Here is a 14,784-nt window from a genome sequence, read left to right on the forward strand (position 1 = left end):
CTGAACTTCCCAGGCTCTGGGAGGACAGGACAGCTGTTGCAGGGCAGGGTGGAAGGATGAGGGGGTAAAGGGCACCAATGGTACAGATGACAACCTTAAATGGGTGAGGGCCAATTAGCGGCGGACTGTCTTCTCAGGTGTGCACCTTAAGTGGGTGTGGGGGACTATCACTCTGATGTCACTACCACTGTGATGTCACCGTTTTGAAAATCTTCCGTGTTTGACATGGTATCTTACGTCTTCACTTTATAGTGGCCCACAAATCAAACTAATGTTATTCCCAGCCCAGATTCTACATTATGTCTGCAAAATTTTAATACTTCCCAGAGTCAACATAGTCAAGTATGAAAGCCTTATAATCACTGTACTTGGCAGGTGGGGATGCTGCAATCTTTTGATTGGCTGATGTTTGTTTGTTTGTTTTGAGACAGGGTTTCTCTGTGTAGCCTTGGCTATCTTGGAACTCACTCTGTAGACCAGGCTGCCCTCGAACTCAAATTCACCTCTGCCTCTGCCTCCCAAGGGCTGGGATCAAAAGCATGCACCACCACTACCAGGTTGACTGGCTGTTTTTTGTGGGGTTTTTTTTTTTTTTTTTTTTTTTTGTTTGTTTGTTTGTTTTTTCGAGACAGGGTTTCTCTGTGTAGCTTTGCGCCTTTCCTGGAACTCACTTGGTAGCTCAGGCTGGACTCGAACTCACAGAGATCCGCCTGGCTCTGCCTCCCGAGTGCTGGGATTAAAGGCGTGCGCCACCACCGTCCGGCAACTGGCTGTTTTTAACAAGGTCTTTCAGGGCTTTACAGTCCAGTCTGATTTTGACTTAAAATTCTCTTGACTCAGCTTCCTGAATGAATTTAGACATATATTTATAAATTATCACTTGAGATTCCTTCTACCAGATGTGTTTTGGGGATGGCAAGACCTGTCACCCAGACTCTAACCCTCTCAGAATTCCTATCACAAGTTAGAGACCAAGGTCCCAGTAGAGGGAGGGGCTGCAAGCCAGGGGGACCTGCTGTGACCACAGAACCCGCAGCAGAACAGTCTCTAAAACTTCCGATTGCCAGGTGAGAGGAGGCAAAGGCCTCTACGGTCGCTGTTGTTGTTTGACAACTTGGGGTTCCAGTATTTCAGACTCAGCTGTTCTCTCTTCCCATGGAGCCAAGGCTGCCCAAGACAACCACATCCCAGGACAAGGTTTCTAGCAACAGTAAAGTGTAGCATGTGTGCAAGCGCTGGAGTCCAGCACTGTTGGACCGTAGAACCCCCAACTCTCAACAGTCTATGTAAACACAGTACACACAGGTCCATACACACTGGCATTCACAAAAGCACACAGAAGGCATGCATGTGCCTAACATGCACACGACTGCACACAGGCATCCATCCTACCACATGCCCTCACATTCACATGTCCACACATGAACACTCACACATGGTACTCATACACATGCATACCCTGTACTTGTACACATGGTACTCAGACATGCCCATGCATACGTGTACATGCAGGCACTCATGCACATACCCATATATACATATATACATGTGACAAACCATGAATGCATGAGACACACCAGGGACTCCCATGTGTGCATGTTCTCCTTAGGATATACTCTTGAGGCTGCATGTAAGAATGCAGACTGTACTGCTGTATATAACTAGAATTTAGGTGAGGCTATTATGGGCCTGGGTGGGGACTGACAGACGCACTCCTCCCGAGTCTGAAGTTTTGTTCTTTTCATTTTGTTTCTGAGACAGGGTCATGCTGTATAACCTAGGCTGGAAACTCAATTCCCTTGCCTCTCTCTCTTTGCCTCCTAAATGCTCAGATTATGGGTCTGAGTTACCATGACCAGCGTGGAGCTGTTTTAAACAGGACAACTGCCACCAGGAGGTGCAAGTTCATGAATAAGGTGAAAGTCCATGAAAAGGACAGTTACTTATGGTTAGCCGCAGATGAAGGCAGAATGCTGGCTATCCCATCTCAGCTGGGAGTACATACACAGTGAGTTAGGACTCAAGTTCCTCTCTGTGTGGGTCCTCAACTACTGAAGGTACCATGACAGAGTAGTTGGGTTCTTAAGCATGGACTCTGTAGGTAACGAGGTCCACTGTTTCGCCGTCAACCTAACAGATGCTGACTTGATTACACTTGTACCGGAAAGACAGCTGGCTGCTGAGTGGCTGGATGTCACAGGCTATTATTGGAGTGATCAGATGTCATTATGGCACCCGTAGCCATCTGAGCGCAAGCAGAGTGAGCAATTTGAGTCCCACTCAACAGTGCTCCGAGGCATGGCCTGCAACCCCACTTCAGCTCACTGGAAATCGATATCCTCCCTACAGTCTCAGTACCATGGGTTTCACTTTTGAGCCTCTTGTTGATGTTTTGGCTGTTTAAAACAAACCAGAGGATAATTTACAAAGTGGAGTATAAACAGCAAAATGAGCCTTCACCTTGGAGCTCATACAAACAATTTAGCACAACAGAGCTGTTCACAGCTTGGGTCCAAGAGCCACAGACTCCTGAGGGGATAAAGATGAAGTCAGCTAGCACAAACAAGAATTTTAGGAAATCCACACATGGGAGAGGGGGTCAGAAGCATTAAGAAAAAAAGAGTCTGTCACTATGGGGTAATCATATCTAGGTCACAGCCAGGGCCACTTGGGCACCCCTCCAAATCTGTGTGTGACACACTCTTCCTGCTCCATCCCAGCCTCCACACAAAGCTGTGTTTAAGAAGCCATACAGAACCTCCTTTCAAGTGGTTGGTCAAAGGGGCTCCAGCACCCCTCCCTGGAAAAAGTAAAAGCCATTACCATTGCTCTTAATTGCCCAGCAGATCTTGACGGTAACACCCTATTGCTGGAGATACCACACACACTGGTCACAGGACACGGAGTATTCAAGTGGGTACTGGCCTGCAAATGTTCTCCCTGCTGGCTAGCTTTCATAGTACTAGAAGATGCTATGAAGCCTGCTGCAGAAAAAAAGTCATCAAACACCTTACCGAGCTATGAATCTGTGAGCAAGACATGCCCATCAATGCAACAGAGGCATGAATGGTATAGCAGTAACCACTTACTTTCTGATTGGATTTAAGGTCCACTCTACAGAAGGGAACTCATGCCTGGAACTGTAAACTTGATCAAGAACCTGCGGCTGGGAGGTCACAGGCCCCAGAGAACCTGCTCCTATCACTTTGCTTACATGGACATAGTATCCAACTGCCTTCTAAATATTTATGTTTAGACCCACATTAGCACAGCTCTTAGCCTTCATCAGAGAGTGGACAGCAGTATTCATAAGACTCACAACTTGTCACAGTGCAGAGAAGTACATGAATAACTGTGGCCCTAAATGGGATATATCTACAGCACACTCCGTCTCCCTCAGACCTCCAGGAAGAATTTTCAAGAGAGGGGTGGAAAGACTGTAAGAGCCAGAGCTTAGGAAGGACTAGGGCAAAACAGTATCTTGGCCATAACAGGTCATGGCACTCATGACCTCACAGCGGCTGGCTGCCTGCACAAGATCATCAAGCCAGTCTCCATCCAGCATGGACGGAGGAGAGTCTCACAGGGCCTCATCCTAGCCCAGGAGACAATGGCGGCTGATGACTGCTGGGGAAGAGTCAGTTTTCTTTGGGGGCAGCACAGATGTAGCCCCCGGCAGGCTACTATGCACCTGTGATGGCCCTACACCCCTGCACACATGGGCAGCACAAATTAGATTCTGTGAGACGTGAAGTTGGGAGGGAGACTTAGGGGCAGAATCCTAGAAGAGCTAGAAGGAGATAAAAGAAGTAGATATATCAAAATATAGTGTACAAATGTACGAAATTCTCAAAGAATACATACAAAATATTTTATTAAGAAAGAAGTCATCCAGGGACCAGGGGCCAAGCCCCGTTAACAGGCTGTGGAGATCTGCAGATGGAGGCCTATGGGTCCTGTGTGGAACTCTCCTGCCGCTGAGGCCAGGCTGCCTGTGCCGGCAACCGTGAGGTAAGATGTACCACGTCTGTGAGTCTCTCAGGGATGTCATTTATTTTTCAGTTACACATGAATGTTGAAGAAAAGCCAGTGGGACAGGACAGGAAATTGTACAACTAGCTGAATGGCAAGCGGCTAAGGATGGCCTCCACAAGAGCTCTGCCTCATCAACCGTCTCTCAAGTACAGACCACACACTCTGCAGTCTGACCCACAGGCAGGGCAGGCAGCACTGAGACCTCACCCCTACCCCTGCTCTCTTTTGCCACAGAGCCCCTGCTGTAGCCCGTCACCTCTAGCCTCTGCTCCCCACTCCTCTTCTGCCTCAGGGGCTTGGCACTCATACTCTGTGGTGCTGTCCTCCTCCTCGTCCTCATCCTCCTCACCCAAAAGGAAGCTTCTGGGGGAAGTGTCCTGGTGCCGGCGGGACGATGTCTTCTTTCTCCTTCTCAGCACATGAGTCAGGTCAGGCGCCTGCTCCCGCCCTGAGGGTTGTGCCAGGCTCATACACAGGAGCCCTCTCTCCTTCTTGCGTTTGTACTCCATTATCTGCTTATTCAGTGCCTCGTGGTCGATCCCACACAGATTTGGGTGTGCGGCTGGTTCGAGGGCGTCATGTGATGGCAGGGCATCAGGGTTCCTGGGAGGTGAGGGGGGAGAAGAGAAGCCGTCACCAGGGAGTGCATAGAACACTTGCTACATCTCCTCACACTTCTGAACTTGCTGAGGGTGACAGGGACGTGGAAAGGGGATCCTGGTTTAGGTTCTTCAGAGTTCAAGACAGAGGCTGGGATGGCCAATGTGTGCATCCCCAGCTTTCCTCACCTGAACATGGTGGTGTGTGGGCAGCCACCCCGAACTATGCGGACATGTGCTAGACCCACCCACGGCAGGTACCACAGGGGCAATGTGGGCTAGTGGAGGCACAGACTGAGTGGCTGCTGTAGCCTAAGCATCTGTCACAGGGATGAGAAGGATGCCCACATGTCTCACCTCAAACCATCTTGTGGCAAGTCATCCTTTTCATCCAGGGGTCCAAAGTCAGCCACCGCCAGTAACCGATCTACCTGAAAGGAAAGCAGGGGTGGCAGGCCACAGCTCTTTCCCTCTACTTCCAAGGACCGCGTCACAGCCTCTCCCACAGCCCAGCGCAAGTACCATGGCTTCAGTTAATACCACTGCAGATGCTTCTCAATGCAGTGATGTGACAGATGTCTGTGACTACTCACACCCTTGCTGGACTCTGACCTGCCACAAGTTCCCCGACAATGCCTGAGGCTTCTAGAACTTGTAACGTTAGACCAGTCTATGCGGAAAGTAAACACTGGATGACTTGAGTAACTATTATTTACTAGTTTCTAAAGTAGTTTTGCAAAAGGACTCCATTTTGCCACAGAATTGGAGTGTTTGAGAAAGGGACGCTTCCAGCATGGCCTGAACAGACATGAAGGTCAGTCCCAGCCACAGGGGCCCACTCTGTGGGATCAAGAGGACTGAACCAAAAGCGGGAGCACTCAGGAGGCAGAAGACAGTCAGATCTCTGAGAGCTTAGGTCAGCCTGGTCTACAAAGCAAGTTCTAGGCCAGCCAGGGCTACAAAATAGGACTGTCTTAAAAAAATAAAGTAAATGAACTGGAACTTAAAATCGTATTCATTAAAGTTTAATGACTATAAAGTATAAAAGTATAAAAAGCTAATTATTTCAGCAGGGGAGATGGCTCAGTGGGTAAAGACACTTGAGGCCAAGCCTGGAGACCTGAGTAGGATCCTCAGGACAGACATGGTAGAAGATTGTCCTCTGACCTCCACACCCACCGTGCTGGCCAGCTTTATACCAACCTGACATAAGCCAGAATCATTTGGGAAGAGGAAACCTCAACTGAGAAAATGTATTTTCTAGCCTGAGGAGCATTTTCTTAATTAGGGACTGATGGGGGTGCCCAGCCCACTGTGGTTGGGGCCACTGTAGACGGTCCTCGGGTGTATACGAAAGCTGGCTGAACAAGTCATGAGGAGCAAGGTGATAAGCGATACTGCTACACAGTCAGTCCTACACAGTCAGTTACTACAATCCTGTTTGAGTTCCTGCCATGAATTCTCAGTGATGGACTGTGATATAGAACTGTAAGCTGAAATAAGCTCTTTCCTCCTCAAGTTGCTTTTGGTCATGGTATTTTATCATATCATCATAATATCATATGTTTTATCATAGCCATAAAAATCCTAACTAAGATACCCACACACACAAAAGTGAATAAACATGGCTGACTGGAGAGATGGTTCAGTGGTTGGGAATGGTAGCTGCTCTCCCAGAGGATCTGGGTTCAATTTCCAGCACCCACACTCTAGTTCCTAGATCAAATGCCCTTTTCTAGCCTCAGAGGGTAATATACACACGTGGTGCAGTCATACATAGAGGAAAAACACTCATACACATAACATTTTTACATTTTTGTTTGTTTGTTTGTTTTGTTTTTCGAGACAGGGTTTCTCTGTGCAGCTTTGGAGCCTGTCCTGGAACTCGCTCTGTAGCCCAGGCTGGCCTCGAACTCACAGAGATCCGCTTGCCTCTGCCTCCTGAGTGCTGGGATTAAAGGCGTGTGCCACCAGCGCCCAGCACACATAACATTTTTAAAAATCTAATAAATATCAGGGTGGTGGTGGCGCATGCCTTTAATCCCATTACTTGGGAGGCAGAGGCAGGAGAATTTCTGCAAGTTCGAGGCCAGCCTAGTCTACAGAGCAAGTTCCAAGACAGCCAGGGCTACACACAGAGAAACCCTGTCTTGAAAAACAAAAACAAAAACAAAAACAAAACAAAACAAAACAAAACAAAAACCCAAACTAATAAATAAAAAAAGGTTTGTTCTGATGTATATGAGATTTAAAAAGAAAGACAAAAAACGAAAGAGCTAATTATTTAAAAAGCTCACCTCAGCCAGAATGATGTCTTTTTTGTCTTGAATAAACACTATGGGTGGAACATTTCTCAGGGTCTGCTGAGACATCAGAAGGTGCCTGAGGAAAGAGCACACATTTAGTGGAGAGGATCTAAACACAAACTACATCAGACTCACCAAGTTTCCAGGCTGCAAGGGAGACTTGCTCATTATGGAGGCAGGAAGAGGAGGGGAGGGGAGGCAAGTGAGAGGGAGAAGCGAAGCTCTGGAGACGCCCTTTTCAAACTGCCTCATCACTAGAGATGAAGATGCTCCACACCACGGCTGGTCTTCACTCTTCCCAATGAGGAAGCTATCTGGATTGGAGCGCTGCCTCTAACTACGGGCTTACAGCATCCTGTACTCAGTAGATACTCCCTGAAAGGACTCCCACCTGACATCCCAGCATGCTAGAGATGTACAGCTCAGTCATGTGATACAGACCAGCCACGAGGTCTAGGCCCTGCAATCCCTTGAAACTTTGACACCAAATTCTGGGCAGCTGCAATAGTCTCAAAGAGGCATTCAACTTGGGTATCTTTCTAACTGCGTCCAACCAAAACCATGCTTGGTTAACAGTAAATGATGAAATTGGTCCTTCTTTGCTAGCTGCAGACACTCTCTATGGAAGCGGATGCCCAGTGACCCTTGCAGAGAACACAAGACAGTACACAGACAGATGGACAAACAGACATGCTGGATGAAGCCCCACACATGGGTTCCTGAGATAGAATAATATGTGAAGGGAGGGGCAGAGCTACAGGGAGGAGCATTATATTCCTTCTCAGGTCTTTGATGGGATTGAAGACTAGCAGTTACAGTTACAACTTAGTGTATGTGTATATATATATATATATATATATATATATATATATATATATATATATATATATAAAATATCTTAGAACATATTAAGTATTAGATTCAGGTTCTTTAGGATAGGACACCTTTTGGAATGATCTTTGTAACATGCCATTTACCCACGTGCTAGACTTCTCTGGACTTTAGTATGTGTTTCTTGCTTGATATTGTTTGCATTGGTTGTAGTTCCATCTTATCTAGGTCATTATCCCTCATTATTCCTGGACAATATTTGATAACTATTCCTTTGTATATAGTCTTGTATTAGGTTAGAACCTTCTTATTTAGACAAAAGGGGGAGATGTAGTGGGTAGCCATTCCAGCTTTGATCTGGAAGTTCCAGCCCCCATTGAGGCTTCGGTAACTGTCACGCCTACAAGGCGGGGCTGAGAGAGGACCCGGAAGACCCGAGATCTGGATGTGCCGGCTCTCTTGGTTCCTGGACCCTGGACGCTGGACGCTGGAGGTAGACTGAGCAGAGTTCTCCAGAGAACACCGCCGGACTGCACTACACCTTTCCCAGACCCTGCAACCTACCTATCCCTTCACTTGTAAGTTACCCCACAAAATAAACCTCCCTTTTAACTGCGTGGAGTGGCCTTAATAATTTCACCAATACTGGATGTATGTGGGAAGCATCCAACTCTGAGATCTGTGACCAGCTGGGTTTCTGCCTCTTTTTTCAAACTGAATAAACTGAATGTGCTGGATGGTTTTGTGTCAACTTGACACAAGCTAGAGCCATCAGAGAGGAAGGAGCCTCAGTTGAAGAAATGCCTCCATGAGATCCAGCTGTAAGGCATTTTCTCATTTAGTGATCAAAGGGGGAGGGCCCAGCCGGAGGGCCCAGCCCTCGGTCGGTGGTGCCATCCCTGGGCTTGCAGTTCTGGGTTCTATAAGAAAACAGGCTGAGCAAGCCATGGGAAGCAAGCCAGCAAGCAGCATCCCTCCATAATAGACCTCCCAAGTGCTGGCAGACATGTAATGAAAAAGTGACTTTTCAAGTACTGGCAGCAGGGGCTTAGCCTTTGTGTCTGCACGTTTTTGAGGCCCAGCTCAGCAGAGGCCAGTCAGTGCTCCACTCTGCATCTGCTTCCTGTTGCTATTTTTACTGATGCACATAGAACTGTGGCCTCACACAGATAAGAAACTGAGGAAAGGAAATATATTAATAGTCCTTAGCAACACATGGATCATCCCTGACCCTCCGTAAACCCTGACAAATTAAGCATCACAATAAAATGCAGCAGGGTCTAGCAGGTTAATGCACCTTCTCCCCATGTGTTGCTTTACAATCTTGTGTGCTAGATGACAACCAGGTCAAAACCCCACTCAGTACTGTGTAGCACTGTGAAGTTATGACCCCACAAGAAGAGCCGTGGAGTTCTTCAAGCTATCAAGCTCACGGAGGATGACAACTGCTCAAATTCTGGAAGGTTACATTTTGCTACCAGCATTGGGCATGACCAGCTGTTTGTTCTGTAGTGATTCACTTGTTTCTTCTTCAGAGATGTTTGCCAAAAACCTACACTTGAGCAGATGTAGGCATTCCTTTAGCTCTGTGTGTGTGTGTTTGTGCGCGTGTGTGTGTTTGTGCGCGCATTAAGAGCAAATTTTTTTGTTTGTTTTTGTTTTTTGAGACAGGATTTCTCTGTGTAGGCCCTGGCTATCCTGGAACTGGCCTCGAACTCACAGAGATCCACCTGCCCCTGTCTCCTGAGTGGTGAGAATAAAGGCATGTGCCACCACCACCTGGCTCAAGGGCCTTTTTTTTTTTTTTTGAGACAGGGCTTCTCTGTGTGGCTTTGCACCTTTCCTGGAACTCACCCTTTGGCCCAGGCTGGCATCATACTCACAGAGATCTGCCTGCCTCTGCCTCCCAAGTGCTGGGATTAAAGGCGTGAGCCACCACCGCCCGGCTGTATTTTTACTTTTTGACTTGTTCATCCAGGATACTTTAAGGTGACAGAGGCACTGTGTAAGCATGGGCAGAGGCACAATAAGGAATTCTAGGAATACTTCGCACAGTGAGGCAGACAGAGCTTCCTAGTACTGTCAAAATAATTCTTGCCTCAGAGAGCCCTGAAAGGACCTCTGGAGCCCTATAAAACTTTTGAGAAATCTGATTAGATTAGGTCTTCTAGGAAAATGTAACTTATAGTCTACATACAGAAATGTTTCCAAGATTTTCCTTAAAAACAAAAATCCTCAATGAGAAATTTTAAAAGTTTACCTACAAACAGCCAGGCCAGTTAAGGTTGAGGCAGAAGGCAGTACGTGCAGAAAGTGAACACCATCACCTTATGTAGGCAGCGCTCCTCTGCAGGACGGCCTCCGTGTGCCTGTTCTGGTCTGCAGAGACACCTATCTTCCAGTACACTCGGCAGGCGGAGAAGTCTGAAGTCACAGAGACCTGAGGTGCACCCCAACTGCAAGTTACTTTAGGTTTACAGTCTTCACCGTTCACACAGTGTATCGGGGATAAGGACTACAGCTTCTTTCGCCTCTTACACCCAGAAGATTATTCTGGTGATGCCTGCCGGAGACCACAGCATTCATGGCGAGGAAGTAGAGTCACAGACACCCAAGCTCACTGACCCTTCTCTCAATTCAACCCCATGTGCCCCACAGCATCACTGCATGGCAACCTCTCCAGATGCAGGGAATTGGAAATGAACAACTGCCAACTATTTCTTCTTCCACTCAACCCCACCTAGGAAAGATGGAGGACCCTCACTCGCTTTATGAAAGCAAAGACTGCGAATCCTCACCACATCCCTAAGCTTCTTCTAACGCTTTGTCTCGTCACACTGGCTGGTGCTGTGCAGTCCCGGTCCCTCACCCAAGCAAGGAAAAAGTGCTGTGGATATCGCTCTGTATAAATAAAACACTGATTGGCCAATAGCCAGGCAGGAAGTATAGGCGGGACTAGCAGAGAGGAAAATTGAGAGAACAGGAAGGCGGAGAGGAGACTGCAGCCACCGCCAGGACAAGGAAGATGTAAGGTACCAGTAAGCAACAAGCCACATGGCAAAGTAAAGATTAATAGAAATGGGCTGAATATAAGAGTAAGAGCTAGCCGGGCGGTGGTGGCGCACGCCTTTAATCCCAGCACTCGGGAGGCAGAGCCAGGCGGATCTCTGTGAGTTCGAGGCCAGCCTGGACTATCAAGTGAGTCCCAGGAAAGGCGCAAAGCTACACAGAGAAACCCTGTCTCAAAAAACCAAAAAAAAAAAAAAAAAAAAAAAAGAGTAAGAGCTAGACAATGATAGGCTTGAGCTAATGGCCAAGCAGTTTAAATAATATAAGCGTCTGTGTGTTTATTTTATAAGTGGGCTAAGGGAATGCCGGGGCTTGGTGGGACCTGGAGAGAAAACTCTCAAGCTACAAAAAAGCTCTGTTTCTGCACCTTGTCCCCTGACTCAAATCAGAGTTTGCACCACCTCTGTGGCCCCAAACTAAGACCTCAGGTATGATGGGTTCATACTAAGCCTGTGCCCTGTCCCCAAGCTGACCTGTGCTCACCTTGGAGAGCTCCACATTCAGTTCGTAGACCTCCTGGCTCACTTCAGGAGTGCACAGCAATTCTGTCAGTGCTTTGTAGAGAAGGCCATTGAGGGCTCTCAGGCGGATAGTGTCTTCCTTCTTGGCCTTCTTTAAGGTGCTCTTTGTGAGGAACTCAAACTTGGATGGCTTGTGAGTCAAGTGAGACCCTAGGGATGGACTTTCATACCAAAACTTCTTTCTATATCAAGAAAACAAAAATTAGATGGGGGGGGGGGGCTTTGAAGAAACGGCTCAGTGGTTATGAGCATTAGTTACTCTTTCAGAGGACCTGGGTTCAGTTCCCACATGGTATCTCAAAAATCACTGTTCCCAGAGAATCTGACGCCCTCTTCAGACCTCCACAGATACTAGGCATGCACATGGTGCACATAACATACATGCAGCCAAAACACTTATATACATAAAATAAATAGTTTTTTGGTTGGTTGGTTGGTTGGTTGGTTTTCTGGCCTCTAACTTACAGAGATCACCTGCCTCTGACTCTGAGTGCTGGGATTAAAGGTATAAGCAAATCTTTAAAACTCATATACATAGTCTGGGTGGTGATGGTGGTGTATGCCTTTAAACTCAGCACTAGAGAAAGAGCCAGGCAGATCTCTGTGAGGTCATAGGCAGCCTGGTCCACAGAGTGAGTTCCAGGTCAGGCAGGATTACATAAAGAAACTCTGTTTTAGCCCGGGCAGTGGTGACCCATGCCTTTAATTCCAGCACTTGGGAGGCAGAGCCAGGTGGATCTCTGTGAGTTCAAGGCCAGCCTGGTCTACACAGTGAGATCCAGGACAGGAACCAAAACTACACAGAGAAACCCTGTCTCAAAAAACTAAAAACAAAAACAAAAACCCTGTTTTGAAAAACCACACACACACACACACACACACACAAAAAAAAAAAAAAAAACATAACCTCATACACATAAATCTTTTAAAGGGGGGGGTGTCTCTTTTTTTTAATAATTAGATGGGATAGTTATGAAAGTTAAAAAAAAGAGTTGCATGAACTAGGTCAAAAGACTGACACTTCAAGTGTAGGGTGCTTTCATGGGGTATGGGGCATGTTAATGGGACCCTAACAACCACTGAAGTTTAGTGGACAACAACATGGCTGTGGGAATGGGACAGAAGACAGTTTTAACACAACCTTGTAATTCTGACTTGTGACTATCTACAGTGGGAATATGGGAGGGCCTTGAGATTTTATCTCCAAATTTCACGAAAGCGCTATGGCTCATTGGTCATTCATGAAAATAAAGGCTGGTGGTTCCGAAGTGCTCGCCTGAACAGTTAGGAGACTGAGGGAAGTCTCACTGCTCCTGTTAGAACAGAAGGGACTTCCAGGATGGTAGGGAAAGAGGACAAATGCTCACAAGTAGAGGGACCGAAGTCTGGATATACCAACAAAAGCGTGAGCCCACCCGGCTCCTGAGCCCACCTGGCTCCCAGACCCAGCACAGTAACCTGGGCTCCTCATAAGGATGGCTGATTCTTAGGGTTGGGGAGGGAGCACATGTAAGAGGAACTTAGGACATCTTGAAATGTCAGAAAGACTCACTAAACATGGGATATATCAAGGAAACAAAGGGGTTGAGAGGGCTGATGATGAACAAAGGTGGTACACTTTGAACAAAATAAAATAATAGCTGATAACCACTAGTCCATACTGGTGAATGAGTAAATGAAGGGGCACATCTCCCACAAAGAACTCCAAATAATCTACGATCACAATTCTTCACCTCTTAAGGTCAGGGACTACACACAGCAACTTCCTACCAAAAATGACAAAAAGGGACACCTAACACCCCAGGACAGTGGTGAGCACAGTGACTAAATATGCCCTTGATAAAATGGTGTTTTTCCTCTGTTACTTTTCCCTCAACTCCACAACCCACATATAATCACGAAGAAAACATCAAATCGCAGTGGTGTGCAACCACTCAACTTCCAACCAGGATTTCCCGAAACTGTTAGAGCTGTCAAACGGGGAAAGACTGAACATGTCAGTCTAGCTACCATGTCTGAATAGGAAAGGGCATTAAGGATACCACATTAACATCAGTTCTGATAGAGAATCTGAGGCCAGTCTCAGAACTATGCACTTCTTCAGTAAACCTAAAACCACCTGTAAAATCTTTTGTTAAAACAACCCCCCCCCAAATATAAACTGGCTTATCACATTTAGTATGCTCTAAGATACTGTGGAAATCATAATATCATTTTCTTGTTTTGTTTTTGTTTTTTGAGACAGGGCTTCTCTGTTTAGCCCTGGCTATCCTGGAACTCATGCTGTAGACCTTGAATTCAGAGATTCCCCCTGCCTCTGCCTCCAGAGTGGGATTAAAGACGTGCGACGCCACCGCCCCGCGAAATCAAAGTATTTTATCATATATTATTAAAAATATCTAATTAAGACAAAAATGTATGCAATGTGAGGTTTCAGGAGGCTTAACACTGTATAAAAAGAACCTGAAAGTGTAGTGGGAACGCGGGAATTATCGAAGTTAAACTGCACTTTAAATAGCATCGCTCCCGTCCCCACAGACATCTATGCCCACGGTCCCGACCCAGCCCCTCGTGGACATCTGTCCCCTGCGGAAACCGCCTCCATCCAACCGTGTACCAGGCGCCCGGGCCCGCAGCGCACCCTGGCCGCTGCATACCTGGTTTTCGAGGCAAATTTCTTGAGCAAGTTCTTGCTGCCGCAGGAAGCGACCGAGGTGTGCAGGGCCTGCGAGCGGCTGGGAAGAAGCGCGGCCGCATGGCCGCCCCGCAGGGCCTGCAGCCGCGCGCAGGAGCCCCTCAGCCCCGCGGCCCCGGTCCACATTCCTCCTCGGGGCGCGTGGCCCGCAAACACGAGTGGGAGGGAGCACGACTGACGGGCGTGAGAGCCTCAGACGACTAAAGCCACCGCGGGTGCCCGGACAACCGGAAGACCACAGCCACGTGTGGGCGGGGCTAACCGACATGTGGGCGGGGCTACGCCGCGGAGTGATGGCTGCACGGGGGCGGGGCGCCAACAGTGAGCGGTGTGGCCTGGGGCCCAAACCACCTAGCATTTTTCTTTTTTAACCAATATTTATTTTGTTATTTATTTCTATGAAAGCAGGTAGGGCGTGTATTGCGCAATGCAGGTGAATGCAGGTGCCGCCGGAAGCCAGAGGAAGGCGTGGGATCCCCCCTGGAGCCAGAGTTAAGAGAGTTGAGAACTGCATGATGGTTTGCTGGAAACTCAACATCCCTCTCCGGAAAAGCAGCCAAGTGCTCTTAATAGTTCAGCCATCTCTTCAGCCCCTCCCAGCTTGTTTTAAATCAAGGCCTGGCGACAATACTGTAATGAGCACTTCAAAAAGACGGGTTGTTTTTTTTAACGTTTTCACCACTAAAGAAGGACCATGTTTGAGGAGACAATTAAGATGAATCAAACAC

General features: G+C 47.5%; 1 protein-coding gene across 1 annotated transcript; it reads right to left on the reverse strand.

Moving 5' to 3' along the window:
- Positions 1-3,857: 3,857 nt before the first annotated feature.
- Rbfa (ribosome binding factor A) lies at positions 3,858-14,308 on the reverse strand. Its single transcript, XM_059246473.1, has 6 exons — positions 14,019-14,308; positions 11,324-11,543; positions 10,099-10,211; positions 6,932-7,016; positions 4,992-5,065; positions 3,858-4,638 (listed from the first exon to the last, which is right to left on the reverse strand). The coding sequence occupies exons 1-6, from the start codon at positions 14,180-14,182 to the stop codon at positions 4,245-4,247; spliced, it is 1,050 nt and encodes a 349-aa protein (XP_059102456.1). The 5' UTR covers positions 14,183-14,308; the 3' UTR covers positions 3,858-4,244.
- Between the last annotated feature and the right edge of the window lie 476 nt (positions 14,309-14,784).

This window comes from Peromyscus eremicus, chromosome 19 (assembly GCF_949786415.1).
Source record: "Peromyscus eremicus chromosome 19, PerEre_H2_v1, whole genome shotgun sequence".
Classification (NCBI taxonomy): Eukaryota; Metazoa; Chordata; class Mammalia; order Rodentia; family Cricetidae; genus Peromyscus; species Peromyscus eremicus.